Source organism: Notolepis coatsorum, assembly GCF_963971535.1.
Source record: "Notolepis coatsorum genome assembly, chromosome: 17".
NCBI classification, from domain to species: Eukaryota; Metazoa; Chordata; class Actinopteri; order Aulopiformes; family Paralepididae; genus Notolepis; species Notolepis coatsorum.
In genome coordinates, this window is record NC_140181.1 from 57,381,215 (window position 1) to 57,404,321 (window position 23,107).

At 44.2% G+C, this 23,107-nt stretch overlaps 1 protein-coding gene across 1 annotated transcript in view; it reads left to right on the top strand.

The window, feature by feature from the left end:
* Positions 1-23,107, top strand: part of LOC311243737 (putative glutamate receptor) — a 41,232-nt gene that overhangs the window by 8,176 nt on the left and 9,949 nt on the right. Inside the window, exons 3-4 of the mRNA XM_084333076.1 lie at positions 9,089-9,312; positions 11,096-11,193. Of these exons, the coding sequence (XP_084189202.1) occupies positions 9,089-9,312; positions 11,096-11,193 (322 nt within the window). The remainder of the gene's footprint in view (positions 1-9,088; positions 9,313-11,095; positions 11,194-23,107) is intronic.

The window sequence follows — 23,107 nt, forward strand, 5'->3', positions numbered from 1 at the left end:
GGGGCCACCAAGAGCTGAGCCGTTTGAGGACCAGAAGGACTGCCTTCAATCCCAACACATTGAATGTAGCGCAGACCGGGCAGCATGGCAGCCGCACCCTACTGCGTTGGTCCGACACGTCCCCCCCCATCCCATGAGGGAGGCGTCGGTGAAGACTGTGACGTGTGACAGCCTGCTGCCCAAGGGGACCCCGCAGGGCACCAGACCCTCCCCAGAAGACGAGGTCCCCCAGTACTGACATGGGAACCTTCAGCCGCTTCCATATGGCTCACACCGGGTCCATTTCCATACTGGAAAAAACCACCTCTGCATCCTCCCCATGAAGAGGAGGCCAAGAGGGACCCCAGCAGCAGGCGCATCACGGACGGAACCTCCCGAGTGCGCCGAGAACCCAACCACTCGCCGCCGCTCCGAGAGGGATGCCCATATAGACCTTGAGCTTAGAAAAAGCCCAAGTACTCCACCCGTTGACTGGGAAGAGGAGAACTCTACTTCCAGTCTACAGCAAAACCCAGGCTGGTGAGACACCACCTGCCTGGTATGAGACCTGGGAATCTACCCTGACCGGCCAAGGACCAGAATGTCGTCCAGGGCAGAATACACTTCGTAACCCCCGACGACGCAGAGGCCCCAGTGTAGTCTACACGCACTTGGTGAAGATGCGGGGAGCCAGAGAATAGCTGAACGGCAGCCTCTGGTACTCGTACGCTAAGCCCTGCAAAGGAAGCGTAGGTAAGCCCTAGGATGGAAGATCGGGATGCGAATACGCATCCTACAGGTCTATGGAGGAGAACCAGGCCCCCACCTGACAGCGTCTAACAGGTGGGAGACGGTCAAAATTCTGACCTTCCATGTGACAGGTCCAGTATGGGTCTGAAACCCCCCCCCCCGATTTCTCGGGCACCAGAGAATACCGGGAGGAAAAGCCACGCATCGTGTCCTCCTTTGGGACCACGACGATGGCTTGCTTCGCCCACAGAGATTGGATCTCGTCGGCCAGAGCTGTCACTGCTGTTGACCCCGACAATAGGGTCTGTACCAAACCTGAAAACGGGTGGGGTTGTGTAAACACAAGTCCCCGCCTCAGCGTTCTCCCCATCCACCTCGACATATGTCACTGCTGTAGCCATATGTGATGATAATCTCAAGCGCACTCGCCGCCACTTGGCGCTGGTCCGCCAGGAACCGCAGATAGGCGGCCCGGTCCCACCCGCTGTGCGTTGCCAACCCTGGACCCGCCAACCGCGCGAGCAGGGTGTCTCGCGGAGTCGGGATATCGGACCCTGACACTACCAACGAGGCAATCGCACCCAAGGGCGGACCCCGACAGAAAGGGCCGGTTTGATATGGGGGAAGCTGACATCACACTGGGTGACAAAAGCTCCCCCACTGAACACCTCCCCGGCATAGATTGCTGAGGAACTGTTCTACAGCTGGACATGCAAGGCGTGAGGTCCCCACACTGCGTGATAGGGTGGGTTCCTACACACCGTAGCCCTGCAGTGATATTACTACCACCCAAATCACACGCGCCTGCCTGACCACTGCCGGTCTTCCGGCCGTGGGAGGCACTAACGTGATACCTGGCCTGGCGAGGGCGGGACAGGGGGAACTCGCGCTGCGACCCCAAGGGCCTCGAGCTCCCCCGCTGACAACCTTTGTTGTTGACAGAGACAACACCAGGCTCACCAAACACAGACGCAGAACGTGTGGCGTGGGAGCCGCTTGACAGCACAACATTCTCACGGACAGACCCAGGCCTAGCCAGCAACTGGGTGTCAGCCCCTGTCCCCATGAGAAGCAAAACGTGGGGCCGCTTGCACTTCATCGAAGGCACGCGGCCCGCAGCCAAAGGAAACAAATCAGAGCCCTTATCCCGCTGGTGTTGGGGGGGGGGAGTGACCGGAGAGCGAGCTAGACACAGCTAGACGGCAACGTTTTTTTAGGGCATGCTCATATAATGTAGCCGATCCCTCGGCCGCCAAGGCTGTCGGCCTTGCGATCACCTATTGTCTTTGTGTCCAGGGTACCTCAGGCGGGGGAAACATGGCCGCCTGTTGAGGGCCTCGCCACAGCCGCTGGCGAGGCCGCACCCTCACCTCTGGCTGCGTGGTGTGAGGCTGTGTGGGGCCTAGGTCAAATACCGCCTGCGCTCCTGCGGAAAGACCAAAGTCCCTCTGTGGAGAGGGGAGCCCTGAGGAGGGAAAAAACGTCTCTCCTCCTCAAGGGGAGACTGATCCAACAAAGATGTCTGTAAACAAGCGTTGACAGCATCCTAGCCCTCCCTGCGGTTATAGATTGCGGCTAGGTCAAAGCTAATAACCTCAAAACCTTGCGCGATGTTTCGACGTCGGCTGGCCCTAAGGCCCCGCCACCCGACACCATTTTTGACAGAAAAAACAGCTATTCGAACAATGTTACTAGTCGCTGCTAATTCTATACCGTGGCGGTATAGGCTTAACAGCCCACCAGCCACCTGCCGGGCCGACTTGCCTCATGGCGTCGGCCGGGTGGGACACCGTTCCACCATGTCAGAGACAAAGGACTGATGCCACCTACTTCACAAGCACGGAGCACCAGTGGCGGCTGCAACAAAAGACTACTACTAGTGAAGCACTGCCTCACTAGTAGGAATGCAGCAACCTCCACTGTGGTGTGCACCCATGAAGGGGTAAATGAATAAATGAACGAAAACTCCACTAACACACTGCAGAATGGGCTAGCCCATACACACACATTTTAAGGGGATGCAGACCAGAGAAACACCAGTCCCGCACACAATTCATAGATTCACAAAAAGCACACCAGCCCTAGGCCTCAGCCCATCCACCCATGAAATGGTAAACAAGCCCCAGTCAAAACTCCCAACAGTAGACACCGATTGACCGTCAGCATGAATGGTTAAGAGGAGGGAAGACCTTTTAGAAAAGACAGCCCTCGGCGGGGAACAAGAACGGAGACCCAGCATTGTAGCATTAGCATTAGCCGCGCGCACTAGGATAGCCGGGAAAACACCCAAAACAGAGTCATGACGACCATGTTTTCCCAAATATCCTGCCCCTCGCGCCAATACACAACTCGGCTGTCTCACGGGACAACGAGCAGTATCACAAATGCTAACATTAATACCTAGCCCGGCAGCTAGCCGCCGTGCGACGTCCCTCGGTCCGCTGTCACGAGATGAGGAAACCCCAGGACTGGCCCGATGTGCTGTTAGGATGTGCCGAGAAGATTCCAGGGGCTGGTGAATCTCCGGCGAAAACCCAACATTGTGTAATTTCTCTCTGCATTTCATAACAACTAGTTCATGGAGTGCACTGCAGCGTCCATGTTGGAAACAAAAAAAAGAGGAAGGTAGAGTATGACCATGTCCGGCGTCTTATAGGAGGACGCTGGGGCGTGGCCTGGTCAGGTGCATGGGTGCAATTGTTTTGTTCATGAGCACAGTAGGTGCTGAAGATAAGAGATATCTCATTATGGCGAAGAGCGAGACGTGATTGGCCAGTATGATAAGATAACTATCTTTATTGAAGGCCAGTCCCTAACTAGGCCGGACCGCTGTCCGGCTTACCGGTTGTCAACTCACGGTTTAGATGTGTCCCAACAGGGCCCTGTTCCTCGTACCTGGCTAACTGAGTTAGCCGGATAATTTTCAGGATAACTTGACTTAAGCTAGACCTGTCGGTTCCCCAACGCGCGATTGTCTAAATCACTATGGCAATAGATACAAAAATGTGAACCTGCTCCAGCGCAGGGTTTAGTTCAGTTAGCTGGATAACCTGCATGGCCACGCCCTCGCAAAGAAATGCCAGCTCCCTTCCTGAAATAATCCTCACAGTCTAGATCCCATTCCTACCATTCTGAATTATGTTTTTGTGCTGATAATAAATCATATTCGGCCTATGGATTTACTTTGTCAAAATAATGCACGTCATAGTTATACCGTACGGATACGGCGCTCGCGAGTCGCGACACACACAATGTGGTTATTTTAATAACGGATCATTGCAAATGTGAATCCCGCAGCGATATTTTTAATGTTTGGCTCTGAGTCGTTTCATATTCTCGGCTGTGGATGTTTTGCTTAACGGAGCGCCCGGATTGTGTTTCATTCAAGCATACATTGAAGCGTCTATGCATGGATTGTGGATGTGAATTACGACAAATCTGAATATGTGGATTGTTGAATTGTATCACTGTCACTCACGTTATTGTGATATTGTAACTGGGATTAAAATGTCTGAGGAGGAGATGCGCTGTTTGACGGATTTGATGACGTGGACGTGACTTGAGAAAATGAATGAGCAATTGCAAGCTTTTGACGTTTTGATGAATGAATTTGAGAAAATGCATTTATCTGTTCAAGCACTGTTATCTGATGATGAACAAGAGGGTGATTAACATGACTGGTGTCACTGGTATAAACCAAAGGTTAATCAATTCAATGCATGTATGGATGATGTCCGAAACAGATTAAAACCTGATTAATAGTGAAACTGTATAGCCTCCCTCCAAGCCTCTCTGACACGTTATTTCGGGGGTCGCGCCTTGAAAACTTTGGGAACCATGTATTTATATAGTACATGATACCTAAGCACATACAGTACAGATATAAGTATCTATTAATTCGTATCAATTAAATACTCTTTGGGCTTGTTTTTATCTACTTATTCTGAAAGAGTTGAACTCATTCGATTATTCATTCCATTAAGCCTACTGCCAGCAGGCACATTTAAAGAAATATAATCTGATTGATTGGGGTAATGAGGGACTTAAAATTAGCCTATAGATTATACATTTAACTTGTCAGCGAGGCTATTGAGCCGTACTGTATTGTACCCATTCTGCAATCTGTTAATATAGTTTAAATCAATCAATCAATCAATCAATGCCGTTAGAAAATCAGGATTTCTGCGATCGACACCTGCTGTCTTTTCAGGTGAGGCGGCCGCGCACAATTATCCTGAGTATCAAGTCTGGTTCGAATTAACGAGACTGAATCAGCGTTCGAGGAACAGGGAAAGCCTGGATTCAAACGTCGGGTTAATTGAATCTGGATAATGGGACTTTTGATCGACTTAGTTGAACCAGGTACGGGGAATAGGGCCCTGCTCTCTCCCTTCCAAGACACACTCTGAGGTTCTTTGTTTGTCCTCTTTGAGAGGCATGCTGATTGCTTAATTGGGAGACAGCTGTGTACTGTATGTGGGTGTGGGTGTGTGTGTGAAGCTGTCAGTCCTCTTCTCTCTCTCTTCTCATTGGGAGGAGCCGACGGGTGGGAACGTAGAAGCCATCAACCACCATTCCCCTCAGCCCCTTACATACCACCCCCCCCCCCCCCCCCCCCCCAGTCTCTGCTTGGGAGAGACAAACGAGGTCCAGAGGGCATCTCTTTGGGACTGGGCGTCTGTGTGCCTGTGTTTCGCTCCCGACCTGTGGACCACAGAGAAATCGAATTCTTGTAAGGAAGTAAACCATCTACTGACTCAAGCATTGGTCTCCTTCTTTTTGGACATCCAGACCAGCGGGGCATGGTCAGTTACCAGAGAGAAATGTCGGCCCAACAGATAATATCTTAGACGCTCCAGTGCCCACTTGATAGCCAGTCCTTCCTTCTCTACCGTAGCATATCCTTGCTCCCTTTGGTTCAGCTTCCTACTGATGTGGATGTTCCTCACCTTGTATCGCTTGAGAGAGTACGGCTCCTACTCCCACCTCTGACACATCCGTTTGTACCATCATCTCCTGAGTGAAATCCGGGGATACCAGAACGGTCCGTGCACAAAGCGTCTCTCTGAGTATTGGAATGCCTTCTCTGCCTCTTCCGTCCATTCCACCATGTGGGGCTTGGTGGCTTTGGCTAGGTCTGTGAGGGGAGCAGCTGTACAGGAGTAGTTAGGGATGCACCAAGAGTAATAGGAGGTAAGTCCCAGGAAGGTTTTTACCTGTCTCTTAGTTGCTGGTAGGGGCCACTCCTCAATAGACCTTACGCTCCTGTGGTTTCACATTTCCTCATCAGATGGTGAAACCCAGGTATTCAGCCTCCTCCAAACCAAGCTTGCACTTCTTTGGATTGGCTGTTAAACCTGCTCTGGGGAGAGCCTCTAATACCGTCCGCTGCAAGCCTGTCTATGTGGCTCTCTCAGTCCTCACTGTGAATTACCACACCATCTAGATATGCAGCTGCATACTCTTGGTGAGGTGAAACACTTTGTCCACTAGCCTTTGGAAAGTGGCTGGGGCTCCGTGCAGGCCAAAGGGCAACACTGTGTACTGGTATAGCCAGTCAGTCCTCTTTTCTCCATTGGGAGGAGCCAACGGGCGGGAATGTAGAAGCCATCAACCACTATTCCCCTCAGCCACTTATAATAGGTTTAGACCATTAGCTTGGCATCACTGTACAAATATGATTAAGATATGAATCCATTAGTCTCCATTACAAAGATCCAACATTTTGTGCCAAAAATGCATGAAATTAAGTTGCTTTACTTTAATTTACCAAAAAAGATAAGATCAAGTTCAAGTTCAAGGTAGTTTTCTCTATTTGTCAAAATATAGTATACTTTATAATGAAATGCTTGAGCCCCTGAGAGTGTGCTACATACAGTAAAGAGAAAGTAAGTAAAGAAATTAAGAAGTAAAAAGTAGGTAAAGTCAATATACAATACAGAGTAAAATGAGTAACAGTGAGGTAGAATGCAGAGGTACAAAACTTGGGGTAGGGTGCAAATGACGTAATGTGGTGCAAATCTCTTTAATAATAGATAAATATAAAGTGTGTTAAAGTGTCTAAAGTGAATAAAGTGAGTGGTAAGGTGAGTGTTAGTTTAAAGTGAGTGTGTACATGTGGATGTGTGTGCAGTGTGTGTAGAATAGATGATGGGTTGTTACATAGTGTCATTGTCATTAAGCATGCTGATGGCCTGGGGATAGAAGCTCCTTCTGACGGCCCACGCACACCAGCCGCGTGTGCATGCTTTCGCGGGTTCCGCGCGAGAACGCGCACATGGCGGGGCACATGAGTCCGACTTCAGAGCGGGCGAAAGTGCACAGAGGAAGACACATTTACATTGGAACAGCTGTAAATGCCTAGTCTATTGCGAATTCTTACCTTTTGGCTAAAATTGGGTGCATTTACATTTGTAAAATGTTTTATTAATGTACACTGTCCCCCTTGAACAAATAAAGTAAACCTAATCTAACCTAAGTCAGTCCCCATTTGAAGATTTTTGAAAGATTTCCAGTTCTGTTCTATTGTCCATTTTGCATGTATAACCAGTTATTATTAGTGCTGTCAATCGATTAAAATATTTAATCGCGATTAATCGCATGGTTGTCCATAGTTAACTCACGATTAATCGCAAATTAATCGCATTTATTTTTATTTATTTTGTATCTACCTTAAACGGATATTTTTTAAGTTGTAATACTCTTATCAACATGAGAGTCAACAAATGTTTGCTTTATGCAGCCATTTAACACAAAAGGATGACCCTCATGCATTGAAATTTGCATCAAATTCAAAACAGAGTGATGCACAAAATAACTTAAAAGAAAATAATAATTAAAACAATGAATAAAGTGTGCATGAAATAATAGGGGAACGAAAATGTTAGGAACTTGTTACATTCACCCACACAAGGGCTGAGTAATCACACACGCCCCCTCTCTCTCTCACACACACACACACTCTCCCAACTCTCTTTCTCTCTTGCCCCTTCCTCATCTCTCTCACCCCCCTCTCTCTCTATATATATCTCACACACACACACACACACACACACACACACACACACACACACACACACACACACACACACACACACACACACACACACACACACACACACACACACACACACACACACACACACACACACACACACTTCAGAAACAAACATAGTATCAATGAGAGCATCAATAATACACCTGAGTGAAGTCTAGTAAAAAGTTTAAAAAAATATATATAGCCTATATATTTTTTTTTCTTAAAAGTTAATTGTGAGTTAAAAAAAATAGTGGCATTAATAGAATCGGCCGATAACGCGTTAATACCGCGTTAACTTTGACAGCCTTAGTTATTATATAATTAATTAGAATGTTAGAATTAATTTTAGAATGATGATCAGTGTGACTGTACTCCTGAAAAAGTATAGTAATATGGTTTATTTGTATTCGGAAAGACACAGACACATTAGCTGGTTGAACAACATCTATATGTGTGATAATAATGCAGATATTGAGTGTATTTCTGTGAAAATGCGCGTGGCACACGCCTCTGAATCCAACCACAGCGAAAACGATCGCTTCCAGCCCGCGAGTCGCGTGCGGCCGGTGGGCACAGCTACGTCCGTTAACATGGGAGCGAAAGTGATGCACTGGTCGCCCGCCCGCCTTTGTGCGCAGCTGGTGTCTGGGCTGTGAGTCTCTCTGTACTGGCCATGAGGCTCCGGTAGCGCTTGCCTGACCGCAGCAGTTCAAAGAGGCAGTTGTTTGGGTGACTAGAGTCTTTGATTATTCTCTTAGCCTTGGCCCTCCAACGCTTGTTATAAACATCCTGGAGAGTGGGAAGCCCACCTCCAATTGTGCGCTCGGCTGAACTGGTCACTCTCTGTATTCTGCTGCGGTCTTGTGCGGTGGTATTCCCAAACCAGGAGGTGATGTTACCAGTCAGGATGCTCTCTATTGTTATTGTTAAGATACCATAAAAGGATACAAATTTCCTCTCTGCGTTCAATAGAAAGCTATCCGGCTGCAAACTAGCCTAGCTTAGCACAATGTATAGAAGCCAGCTGTAGCCTAGTTGTTGGCCAAAAACACCTCCCGCATTTACATTTAATTTACATTTAGTCATTTAGCTGACGCTTTTATCCAAAGTGACTTACATGTCTGTACGACAAGTCATCAGGAAGTAGTCATCATCTAAACTCTCCCAGAGTTTCCGTTTGTGCTTCGCTAGGCTAGCTTACAGCCAGATTTGCACTGAACGCTCATAGAAGAAATTGGTATACATGTAGCCCATGTCTTCTTGTCGGACTCTGGAGAAGAGCATTTCCCATAATGTTGGTGTGTGTTTTCACCCCATCAGGAGGCGGACTTGGCTGTGGCCCCGCTGACCCTCACGGCGGTCCGAGAGCAGGCTGTGGAGATGACCACACCCTTCATGCAAACGGGTATCACTTTCATCCTGAGCAAGGATCTGGAGTCTGAGGAGAGTCAATTTGGCTTCCTGACACCATTCTCCTCAGACATGTGGGTGGGTGTCCTCATCGCCTTCCTGCTCACTGGCCTCTGCATCTATCTGGTGGCCAGGTGAGTCCCTGGACATGATACCATAATAACTTAAATCATAAATATTAATTAATAAATCATATTAAGTAATAACTTGGTTTTGATCAAGTATATACAGTCAAACTTAAATTAATAGCCTGGGCTTTTATTTGAAATCACTGAACTCTTTATATGGGACAGGCGTCTATATGGGTGCCACATTGTAGCAGGCGAGCAGGCACTACATTGTACATTTTTGTAAATATGTCAATACAATGCGGCCGGGTGGCGCAGCGGTCTAAGCGTCTGCCCACCACCACAGAGACAGTGGGATCGAATCCAGCTGTGGTGCTTCCGGGTTGGCCGACCGTCCATACTAACACAATTGGCAGTGTTAGAGGGTGGGAAACCCGGCGAGGGTGGGTCCTGGTCGTTGTAAAACAGCGACTCCTACAGATCGGTCGGGCGCCTGCACAGCGAGGTCGGATCCTGGGGGAGGTAGTGTCCTCCACACGTTACACTCCCCCAGTGAGAGTCCGCACTGCCAGGTGAAAAGAAGTGGGGATTGGCTACACATGTGTCGGAGGAAGCATGTGATAGTCTCCGCCCTCCCAGACCGACGGTAGGGGGCAGAGCACGCAACGACCAGGTAGGGGATTGGGAATTGGCATAACGACTAACATTGGGATGGGAGAAAACGGAAAAAGAAAGGGGGGAAAAAGAGAAAGTATAAAAAAAATATATATATATATATATGTCAATACATTACTTATGCCTATAACATAACAACAAGTACTTTATTTACATATTTTAAGTGAGATTGGGCTGATTGGGGACAGGCCTTTAATTCCTTTTTCACAAAAATATTGCTCAGCAAACATGGGAAATATCAAATTGTTTATTTAAACCAGTATGAATATTACTTGACATGTACCAGCATGTACACATCAAAATAAAACAAATAAATAACAAGCTATTAATTTACTAATCATATGGGTTATTTAATTATTATTACTTCACTGCACCAGATCCTCAATGGTGCTTGGGAAAATATGACTGATTAGCTCCTGCTCTTTCCATTAATGCAGTTATTATATCGACTTGGACACCAAGATTGATGGTAGCCTGCTAAATTACCAAAATGTGATTAAATAAAGATGTTGGTGACATAGTGGTGGCTCAGAAGGTGAAACCACATAACATTTACATTAAAAGAAAAATGGCAAACCAAAATAAACAATTAATGTAAACCGGGCTTCTATTGAGACCTTAGAGAATCTAAGGATAACCTAAGAGGATCTCCCTACTGCATTGCTTGTACTGAGTCTTTACAGAGTATGCCTGCCTTCCTCTCTGCTGTCCCCTAAATGGAATAAATTATTTAAAGACATTTATTTTTTAGTGCAGACCACACTTTTGTTCAGTTTCCCATTGTTGGTCTCTACACTTGTTCTGAGCACCAGTTATGATTGTAAACTCTATGATTGAACAGTAACTTTAAAGGGATAGTCCACATTTTCAAGAAGCCTGTGTGATTTGTTACAAACTCTTGAGTCCTTTCACTGCATCCATATAGCACATGCACCAGTGTTCCACTGTTTGAGCAAGACAATGTTAGCATTTGTATGCCATGTTGTGGAAGTCAATGGGGGCATCAAGCCTGTCTCTGAAAACTTGCCCCCATTGACTTCCACTAGCATTGCTAATGCTAACATTTCCTGCCTCAAATGTTATACAAAAAAATGTAAATAAAAAACATGGTTTACAGACCTGCTGCTATTTCTCCTGTTTTCCCCCTGCTCCTCTACCTTCTTCTTGTTTCCAGGATCAGCCCCTGTGAGTGGGAGGAGCCAGACACGAAGAAACACAGCTTCACCCTGCTCCACAGCTTCTGGTACATCGCAGGAGCACTCGCACTGCAAGGTAACGTGGCAGAGAGCTAACCTCCGCCCCAGGCACGTTCTCCATCTAAAAACTAGTAGCGGCCATCGTAGGACAAAAATGACTGAGATAGAGTCCATTTTATCTCCATTAGAGATATCTAATATGCTTCTGTACCCAAATAAAATGCAGAAAATCAATTGTGTTTTATTTGATTTCTGGCATTTCTCACATGGCTCTTGGTTTAGCCTGGTAATTATCTGTATCTGTTACTAGATGCCCTACTTTAACCTGGTAATTATCTGTTACAGATACTCTGCTTTAGCCTGGTAATTATCTGGTATCATCATCCAATAGCAGTATTGATATATCTCTACTTAGGAACTTGAATTTCAAACCTTTATTTAAACTCGAAAGGCAACTGAGGTTTCCCTCATTTACGGAGTGTACTACAAAAAAGTAGAAGAAATCACACAGCATATACAATCATTACAATAAGACAACAAGACGAGGCAAAGAGCAATGATAACAAATTAATTAAAACACATAGAACTTAATTGACAAAGGTTGGAGACTAAGGTTTTAACTCTGCAGTAGAGGGGAGAATCTCAAGCTTTAACACTTTCAGTGCCAGCAGGGGGCGCACGATTTAGCGCTTGAGTGCCAGTGCTCTATTCAATGAGAGGGCGAGCACATTTGCGAACGCATAAACTATATCTTAAATTATGGCTATGTGTCTAATACGCCTGTCGCTTATCAATGACTTGCTTGCAGTCAACATTGTCGAAACGGATTGTTTTTTCATCTGTACATTTCCGTTTTATACCATTTTGAAAAACGCTAGTTTTTGGAGATTTCCAGAAAGAAAAAGAGATTCCACAGGAATCGCCCTTTACTGGAATACACAAAAAACGTTGTCATTTTTCGGCCTATTTATGAATAGTTTTCAAATAAACGCTAGATTATCGATAGTATATGTGTACTTATGCACGCTAGAGAAGCGGGCTGAAAAATCGGTTATCTATTTCCTGATCAACACACACACACACACACACACACACACACACACACACACACACACACACACACACACACACACACACACACACACACACACACACACACACACACACACACAGACACACACACACACACACACACACACACACACACACACACACACACACACACACACAGACACACACACACACACACACACACACACACACACACACATACACATAAAGGGCCCACGTTGATATATCTGTGAAAAAAGCTCTGATTACCCCAAGACTGGTAAATAGATTCCTTACCTCAGATCAGATGTTCTCCAAAAAGATTATTCCAATTCCTGATCGCCATTCCAAATATCTATCGCGTTTATTGATCCAACGCTGGGTGCTTGAAACACATATTCCATACTGTTCTGAGGGACCACATAGACTGCAATCGGCTCGGATTACATGCCTGACAAGTAAAATGTGGATTCCGGATTTTCTTTTCCCCATGCATTTCCATTGACTCCATTCCAAAGGGTGCATTACCATCCGGGAGATGATAGGGGGCGGTATTTTCCCTGTTCGAGCTCAGAGAGAGTCCCAGTGGTAACGTGAGGCTAGATTGATGAAAAAATTATGGAAATCGCAAAAAAAATAAAAAAAAAAAATTAATAACAAGATTTCTCGTCGTTGGCACTGAACGGTTGGCATGAAATTACGAGAATTCTCGTCGTTGGCACTCAAAGTGTTAAGGACTGTTGGAGTTCATTCCATGAGCTAGGGACGTCATAGTGAAATGCAGATTTACCCTGTTCTGAACGGATCAGTGTGAGTGTCTAATACTTCATCATGTGAAAAGGAACGAAAGGAAAATTGAGGGGTGTGATCCATGGGACTCACACAATCAGTATCTATATAAACATTAACATCAACAGGAAGAAGTCTGTCTGATATATTCTCTGTAGAGCGCTTATTAAATGCAAGACATATTTCATTCTGGCTAGAAATAACACAATCGTCAACACAAGTTAATGATTAACTGCCTTCCAAAACTGAGCCGGGTTTGTGTAGGAACTTTGTGGTACATCTGTTTCTGAACTGTTTGAAGGCAAGCACGTGCTGTGGATCACCTGAGTGTCTAGCACACAACCAGGCCTTATTCCTTTCTTTAAGCAGAGTTGACAGCATCATGTGAGATCCAGGGTGCTATTCTATCTTTAATTCTGAACCTCTTAAAAGGAGCATGTTTATTGATCAAAGAAATAAAAGTATTTGTGAAGGGTCACCTGAACATCGGCTCTTTGAATTCCTTTTCATGACCGTATGTGACCTAGTTTGTTCCATTTTCTCACTCCTCACACATGCAGTAGGACAGTGATCACTATTGCCCAGTTCAAAAACACCAGTGGCCACGATTTTGTCAATTCTGTTGGAAAGTATAGTCAATTAGTGTGGATTTTGAGCAGTCTTTCAAGTTGGGTCTAATCGGTTCTGTTATCTTCTGGGTTAGGTTTAGGTTATCACTGACTTCCTTTAGTTGATCCAAGTTATTATTTAGCCAGAGAAATTAGGTTAGCTCGGTACCAGCAGCTGGGGGTCTATACACACCTATTACAACCATTGAGGAGGGTCCCAACTGGATCTTTAAAGCAATAAATGACACGTTCTTTGGCATGGAGACTGTATCTAAAATGGATACCAATAAACTTGCTTTGACATATATGATCACTCATTTGTTGTGAGTCCGAACTGTTTCTAAGTTACCAGGACTTTTTTTTTTATCTACTTTTTCTCCCCCTTTTTCCGTATTTTTCTCCCATCCCATGTTTGGCACGGGGGGGGGGGGGGGGGGCAGACGCAGAACACCCACCTCCAAACGCGATTAAATATTGTTTAAAATAAAAAGCTAAATACTATTATTTTGTGTGTCATGTTTCCAAATAAGATTGGTCACAACGACATGTTTTCTACTTCAATTTGTTGGTTAGAATAGATGACCTCCGTTGAAACTTCACTGAGACTAACACAGTCTATTTGTGAGCTCCCGCACAGACGTGATATAATAATAATAATAATAATAATAATAATAATAATAATAATAATAATAATAATAATAATAACAACAACAACAACAACAACAACAACAACAACAACAACAACAACAACAACAACCACAACCACAACCACAACCACAACCACAACCACAACCACAACCACAACAACAACAACAACAACAACAACAACAACAACAACAACCATAATAATAATAATAATAATAATAATAATAATAATAATAATAATAATAATAATAATAATAATAATAATAATAATAATAATAATAATAATAATAATAATAATAGCTTCATTTTATATAGCGCCTTTCAAGAGACCCAAGGTCGCTTTACATAGGGGGGGGAAATAACAAAGTAACAAACATAGTGGACAGACACAACATATATTTTTATTGATCACATAGGCAGGGCTTAGGCTACATGGCAGTGAGATTCATTGTTCTTGTACTCTCGTATTATTGTTATAGTATATGCTATTGTCAAGAAGGAAGTACCTTATTTTCAATCGTGGCTTTAATTCGTATAGCCGAGAAGCAGTCTCCTATCAGCTTCATTAATCCCGACCCATCTCAGCCACAGCATAACTGAGACCGGCTATGGAAACAAATCATAAATAGACTACTGTAAATAAAATAGCGGATAGGCTATGCGCAGGGGTTCCCAACCTTTATTCCCCAGAGCCCCACGATTCCTTGGAGACAAAAGAATATGATATGATATAAAGGTATACTGGTCCGTCTGGATATATACTGGAGATATACTGGAGATAGTCCACAGTGGATAGCCATTAAATGCCATTTGAGAATATAGGCTATTAAGGCAAAACGACGGCCTATAAAGGACAACAGTTATATTAACGATCAAGTTAGTTTACTGTATGCAGGCGCGGGGCTCCGTGTGACATGTCTGTGCCATGCTGCGTTATGCGCAAATTACTGTTGCATAATGTAGGCTATGCATATATAATTTTATAGGCTATACCTAATACCGACATCAAAATAGATTGTATGCCTCTACAAATCATATTAAACCATGCAGGTAGAAAATTGACGGAAAATCCGTCAAGATTTGGAATCAAATTGACGGAGAACTTTAACACTTTCTCTGCCAAGGACGCCTAAACTCGTCATTCCCCGCCATGCTCATTCTGCCAATGACGCCGTAACACGTCATTGAAATCAATATTTCAAAAATCTGTGATCGCAATCATATTTCTCCCCCGGAGACTTGAGATCTACTGTTGATCCCCTCTCAACTCTCCAACGGTTCAAGAGCGCCATCTGGTGGCTGATTGGCGGATCGCCCAAACCGGTAACCGGAAACGGAAACTGGTGATCATTCCAATTCGGTCCGATCACTCGCTAATAGTCCTGGGACTCGAGCTAGACACAATGGATAGCAATCCGTTACCAATAACTCGATAAACAACATGATTTGGACGTATATACTATTATACAACCTGGAGATGGATCGCATATTTCAACATCCCATAATAGGAATATTTTTGCTCCACGCTCATCGCCCAACGCTAGGAGGAAGCTGCGGTGAGTTTCAGCGTTTTTTTTTACCGTGTTCGATACAAACTGCTCTAATGATCATATCACCTACTAGATGAATCATCTAACGTTGGCCACGGAATTATAAACGACCCCCCCCCCCATCCGGTCAACATCAGATGATAAGTAGTAACTTCTAGAAGCACATCCATTTGAAATTTTTTATCTCGCGCCGATCGCTATCAAACTGTATACAATCATCAATATAATGCATTTAGGGCTATAAATCACGTTCTGCAGAAAGCTGCAGAAAACGATAAAAAAATATTTATACTTTAGACCGTATTTTTGTATGAATATGTGAATGAAAAAGTATAACGTTGCTACACTAGAACAATAGATACTTGATGTTGAATGGGCCATAGTAATGTCAATTTAGCAATACAATTTAAAAAGTTATAGCCCTGCAAAGAAGGGGAACTTCTCCATAGACAAATAGAGCTGGCAGAGGATGGTATAATGATGTACATAAGCCTGGCGAAGAAAGTGTTAAAAGAACGAAACGAAAAAGGGCATTCATATTCCAGCATGGTTATTATTAATGACACCAACGCCAAACAGTGGTTAACGGTCTTTATTAGTGTTTGCGCTGCCCAGGCAGCAATGGTCTTTAGGAAGTTAATATCATATCCGATTGTTTCCGACATCACCGTGTACACGTCTGTCAGCCTGTTGCGTATTTCTCCCACGTGTTCGCTTGGTTTAGTCCACTTTTCCACATTCATGGGGGTGTTTCATTACCGTATATGGTTAATTACGGGCGGTTCTATATGCAAATACTTAAAATCGTGCCCTGGGCCCTCATTTATCAACAATGCTTAGAAACTGTTCTATTTTCGTTCTTAAGCACAGAATTTAGAATGTCTCTACGCACAGAAAAATCTGGATTTATCAACCGTGCGTGCACAGGTCATACGCACACTCTGTGTTGATAAATACCATTTGTCAATGTTCATGCATGATTATCCATATATGGTAATGAAACACCCCCATGGGATGTGAAATAATGGACTAACCCGAGCAAACTCTGAGAAACTTCACTGAGAGCGAGATTGATCACCGAGGTCTAACCAACGAATTTAACGCACTGTCGAACCAAGAAGACACAGCGTGTGTTATGGGAGAAATACGTGACAGGCTGACGGACTTGTACACGGTGATGACAGATATCAACGACTCCCTAAGACCATTGCTGCAATTCTGCCTGGACAGCGCAAAATACTAATAAAGACCGTTGACCACTGTTTGGCATTGGTGTCAATGTCATTATAACCATGCTGGAATATGAATGCCTTTATTTGTTTCGTTCGATTGGCTACCGGGTATAATATGATTTGTAGAGGCATACAATCTATTTTGTTGTCGGTATTAGGTAGCCTATATAAATTAGATATAATAGTATAGCCTACATTATGCAACAACGCATATATAACACATGGCACAGCCCTGCGAAGCCTGCATACAGTAAACTAACTTGATCGTTAATCTAGCTGTTGTATCTTTACGCTTATGAAAACAATAAATATTATGTATAGGCTATAGGCTGTCGTTTTGCCTTAATAGCCTATATTCTCAAATGGCATTTAATTGCTATCCGCTGTGGGCTATATCTCCTCGCTGACGACCAGTATACCTTATATCATATTCCTATGTCTCCAAGGAATCATGGGGCGGTTGGGAACGCCTCTACCCCTGCTATATAGCCATAGGCGGCAGGTATATAAGGCCAGGCTAGGCTATGCCTACCCAAAATATTATGCTGGGAATTTTGAAATGTATATATAATGTGCGCTGGCTATTGTGTGTGTCTTGTGCTGCAGCCCGCTGGCTGAGGTGTCAACGACGAAGGTGTCAATCGGTGGCAGCGTTTAACATTCCAGGTACAGGCAGTAACCAATCACGCATAGGCTCAGGTTAAATAATGTAGCCAATCACATCATCCTGATCCCGCAGGCCGAGTAAAGCAAACATCTGCGTTCCGAATTTCAGCCCGCCGATCGCTTTGTAGCGAACACCAGCACACTATTTTGAGTCAAATTTCAAAAAGCTAAATGGATATACGGTATTTTTCCAAGGCCAAAGTAATTTAGAAGCTGCACCGGGCTGGCCCTGGCCATAACTACCGATCACCTGAGGCTGTATGTTGTTTTATCTTGGCAAACAAGGGCTTGCTCTAAGAGGACATGATGAGAGTCCGAGTTCATCAAATCGTGGAAACTTTTTAGAGCTACTGTATGTACATTGTTTTCAAAGCATGATGAGATCTAAATTACGAAAAACGTTCCCTTCATTGCTGTCAGCACTGCAACTTGTGATTCAAGTTGTGAAAGGTCTTTCTCAGCAATGAGGCACATCACATCCAAAACTGGCTAAGAACAACAATGCGCCAGTCTGCTTCACATTGAAAGTGATCTCACAGACAAAGTTAAAGCAGAAAAGATCATTGATGCCAAGATGAAACGTCGCATTTTGCTGCATTAAGGTAAGACAATGGTTAATCTATTATTGGATGCCTTCATTTGAACACTTAATTTGCACTATATATTAAATGAGTGGGGCTCGCCTCGCATAGCCTAGTAGTGGGTGTGTGTATTGACAAAAAAGGAATCATTTTGCACACTCCGCTCTAAATAGCCTACCGTGATGTCCGGTTCACGTGCAGCCTATGTATAGCCTATCCTTTATAATATTATAGGCTCTTTTATTTACAGTAGTCTTTATGATTTGTTTCCATAGCCGGTCTCAGTTATGCATGTGGCTGAGACGGGTCGGGATTAATGAAGCTGCTAAGACTAGACTGCTTCTCGGCTACGAATTAAAGCCACGATTGAAAATAATGTACTTCCTTTCTTGACAATAGCATAATATAACACGAGAGCATACAATAACAATGAATCTCACTGCCATGTATAGCCTGCATATAGAAAGACCATGTGTAGCCTGCCATGTGATCAATAAAAACGCGAACTTGAATTCCATCACATCTGTGCACAAATAGACTGTGTTAGTCTCAGTGAAGTTTCAACGGAGGTCATCTATTCTAACCAACAAATTGAAGTAGAAAGCATTTCGTTGTGATCAATCTTATTTGGAAACATGACACAAAATAATAGTATTTCGCTTTTTATTTTAAACAATATTTAATTGTGTTTGGAGGTGGGTGTTCTGCGTCTCCCCCCCGTGCCAAACGCACTCCTGTTGGGTCGTTCGTTGGGTTGGTCAGAGTCATTAACTATGGCTTCAGTGGATAACCCCAACCACCTGCATTTAAGCGATATTTTAATTACAGATACCCCAGTATTACAATTTAATTCAATACAATGCGTGCCTGTCACCAGCAACAACATGTATCAGCCAAATGCACATCGCAACATTGACTGAGTGGAATCCCTTTCTATTCACATAATTTGTGATGGAGCTTTGACAGCTATGGGTGGTACTGTAACAGTCCATTGCTCGATCCATCTCCAATATATTACGATGGACCATGCCGGTGGCCAAAGACCCGAGGGTGGAGAGGACTTGAATGTGTGCATGGGGATGGCATGTGCGTTTTGTTCCACACTTAAGTTGGGTCCCAAATTGCTCTACAAATCAAGGAGAATGTGTCTCGGGTATAGCGGACTCTATAATATTATGTTCTCTCGGCAAATAGACTACCCTATCTCTGAAAACTGGACTGGACGGACAACACCGAGGCCCTCTACAGGAAGGGACAGAGCAGACTGTTCTTCCTGAGAGGGCTCAGGTCTTTTAATGTCTGCAGCAAACTGCTGCAGATGTTCTACCAGTCTGTGGTGGCGGGTGCCCTTTTTTTTGCTGTGGTATGCTGGGGGGGCAACACCAACACAGACAAAATAAACAAACTGGTAAAAAAAAGCAAGCTCTGTGGTGGGAACGGACCTGGACAGTCTGGAGGTGGTGGCAGAGGGGAGGACGAGGAGGAAGCTGCATGCTATCCTTGAGAACCCCTGCCACCCCCTTTATGATGAGCTGACCGCAATGCGGTCCACGTTTAGCCACAGACTCATCCCCCCCGACATACCACAAAGCGCTTTGGGCAGTCCTTTGTGCCGGTGGCAATCAGGCTCCACAACCAAGCAGGGCCAGGACGGGCTAACTGCTGTGGACTGGAGGAGCTGGGTTGTGGACTGTAACAAATTAATTTAATTATTTAACAACACATTCATGATTGGACTTGTTTCTTTTTCACCACTTTTTTAGCTCTTTTTAGTCCTATTTTATCTATTTTTATCCCTGTGTACTTGTCCATCTTGTTTTTAACAAATACTAATAAGTGTATGTTATGTATGTTATGTATAAACTGTTTTTTTAATTGCTGTTTTTAGATTGCTGTTACGCTGTTTATGCTGTAAAGGACATCTTAATCTCCCCTCGGGGATAAATAAAGGTTTTCAATTTAATTCAATTCAAAACAGTTCCCCGCAGAGGGCAGCCAGTGCACTCCGTAGTATTCCGATAACGCTATATATAAACCATGCTGCATTCATTCGGAAAGAAAGACCTATTCCAAATGCTATTTATAGGGTTTGACAATAATTACGGTACTGTCGCTATTTTACAATTAACTATAATGAATTACGGGTACCGAACACGCCAGTGTAATGCACGAAAGCTTATTTCCGTGCTGCAGACCCTGCAGTCTTCCTATTCTACCGCTGGGCGCCAGGTACGCACGGTCTGAGCTGTGCGTATATATACGCACAAAGTCAAGCACACGTTCAAATTTATAAGTCCCACACTTTGCTTAGAAATGATCGTACGCACGGGTTACGCACATATCTGTGCGTACGCACCATTGATAAATGAAGGCCACCATTGATAAATGAGGGCCCAGGACTTTTAACTGTATTTTGGATAATTTTTTTTGGTTTATTGCCTATAACCACTTTATGGTCAGACTTCATCAGACCCCACTTCAGGCACAGAATGCCTTGGCCAACCTAAGGGCAAGGTCCATATTGCAGGACAGGAAGCGGGGGCCAGTCTGGTTTATGTGCAGGCCATCCATGGCGAAGAGGTCATCCCTTCCCCAGAACAGTGTAAACGTGTCCACATAGGGGATGCCTGATGAGCAGCAGTAACCGTTCAGCCAGATGTGGAGGCTATGTATCCTGCTAAACACATGGCACCCTGAAGCAGGAAAAGGGGAGGGGACCTGAGTCCAAGAGAGTATTGCTGAGGGTTATGAAGTCAGAGTTCAGACATACTGATTGCTGGACAGAGGAGGGATGACATTGTTTATATCCAGCACCTAATTGAATTGAATTGAATTGAATTGAAAACTTTATTAACAGATTGCAGAATGGGTACAGTACAGTACAGCTCAATACATACAATTGTTAAGGGGATGCAAACCAGAGAAAGACTTTCGTCTTGTTTACATCGGGGTCCCCCATTTTCAAATCATCATAACATATATGACATACATGACATACAGATAGACAGTACTGCTACATCTATACATTTATGACATACCAGACTTGGCACACAAAGTCTGCATTTAAACCATGTGACTTCATTGTGACATCATCAAGACCTTTTGGTTCAGTAAACCACATCCTCTCAGTCGATGTACGTATCCCCCTCCCCCTACCCAACCCCCCCCCCCACCTCCAATGTACAGCCCCCCACCCCACCCACCCAACCCCACCCCACCTACCCAACCTCCTCCAATGTACAGTTTCTACGTCAAATGTATATACACTCTTTTTCTGGACACTTTTTGTATCACAAACAGTACTGTATTTGCAAATCTGGTATGTCATAAATGTATAGATGTAGCAGTACTGTCTATCTGTATGTCGTGTGTGTCATATATGTTTTTTTTTATCAAATTTTTTATTATTATTCACATGAAACAAGACAACACATTAACCACAATCACAGTACATAGAACTTCACAAGAAAATAACAAAAACAATAATAATAATACAGACTAACAATTATACAGACAAGAGAAAAGAAAACAGAGTTCAACCTTCTAAATTTAAATTCCAAGGGGCACTATCTAATAAATGGTCTTTCCCAGTGTTCAGCCCCGATTCCCGGCCGTGTGACCCTATATTAATAAAACGTACATCTCCAATCCACCACAAGGACCATTTTTTGAGAACACGACCCGAAAACAGAGCAATGAACCTTCATGAAAAAACAAAAACCTGTAGAGGTGTTCCATAGACTCACAGAGACCGTGTAAAAGTGGCCAAACAGTGAAGAAATAGTTAAATAGCTGCCCCCCCATAATATCCCCAGCTAAACTCAAGATGACAAGACAAAAGACAAGACAGACAAAACATTTCCTCCTCCCCCTCCCAAGAGACCGTGCTGACCTTAGTTGAAGGTAAAGAAAGAAGGACTCGCCGGGAAGATCATAAAATTCTCTTAAGTCCTGAAACGCACGGAGGCCGTTCTTATCATAAATATCCTCCAGAGTATGCACTCCCCTCCTTTGCCATTGAGGAATATTAACCGGCTTGTGTCCAACAAGTAATTGCTGGTTATTAAAAATTGGAGAGTCCAGGTGCCAAGGGCATTTAACCCCACACGACCTCTGTACATTACGCCACGTTTGGATCACGTGAGTTATGATCGGTCCATACCTCAGCCGGCATTTCGAAATAGAGACTGTGGAGTACACTACATCCTACAATCTTAGCGGAGATACCGCCGCCGCTTCTAAGGAGCGCCACGATACAGCCTCTACAGGGTCTAGCCAGCACATCAGAGGTCTCAGTGAAAAGGACCAGAAATAAAGTTTAAAATCAGGGATTGCGAGGCCCCCATCTTGTTTTCTACGTTGAGTAGTAGCCCTTTTGATTCTCGGGCGTTTGTTATTCCAGATAAACTTAGATACCATCGATTGTACCTTGCGCCAGTGGTCTATTGGAGGGGGCAGGGGGAGCATTGAGCTAATAAAATTTATCCTAGGCAGGATGTTCATTTTGATTATGGAAGCCCGGGCTTGTAAGGAGTTAGGAAGGGACGACCACCTGTCTAGATCCTGGCGTATTTTATCATAAGTACCCGTGAAGTTGTACTTAGTAGTTTGGTTCAGCGTGGGGAATATCTCTATGCCCAAGTATTTAAAATGTTCTACTATGGGGATATCAGCTGGTAGTCGTACCGCCTTGGCCAGTTCATTAAGAGGTAGGCAGGCTGATTTGTTCCAGTTAATCTTAAAACCTGACAATTTACCAAAGTCGTCGATTATCCTCAATAATTTTGTGGCCGACCGGGAGGGGTCGTCCATGAAAATCAGCAGGTCATCCGCATAGAGAGCAATTTTGTGTGGAGTATTGTTGACCAT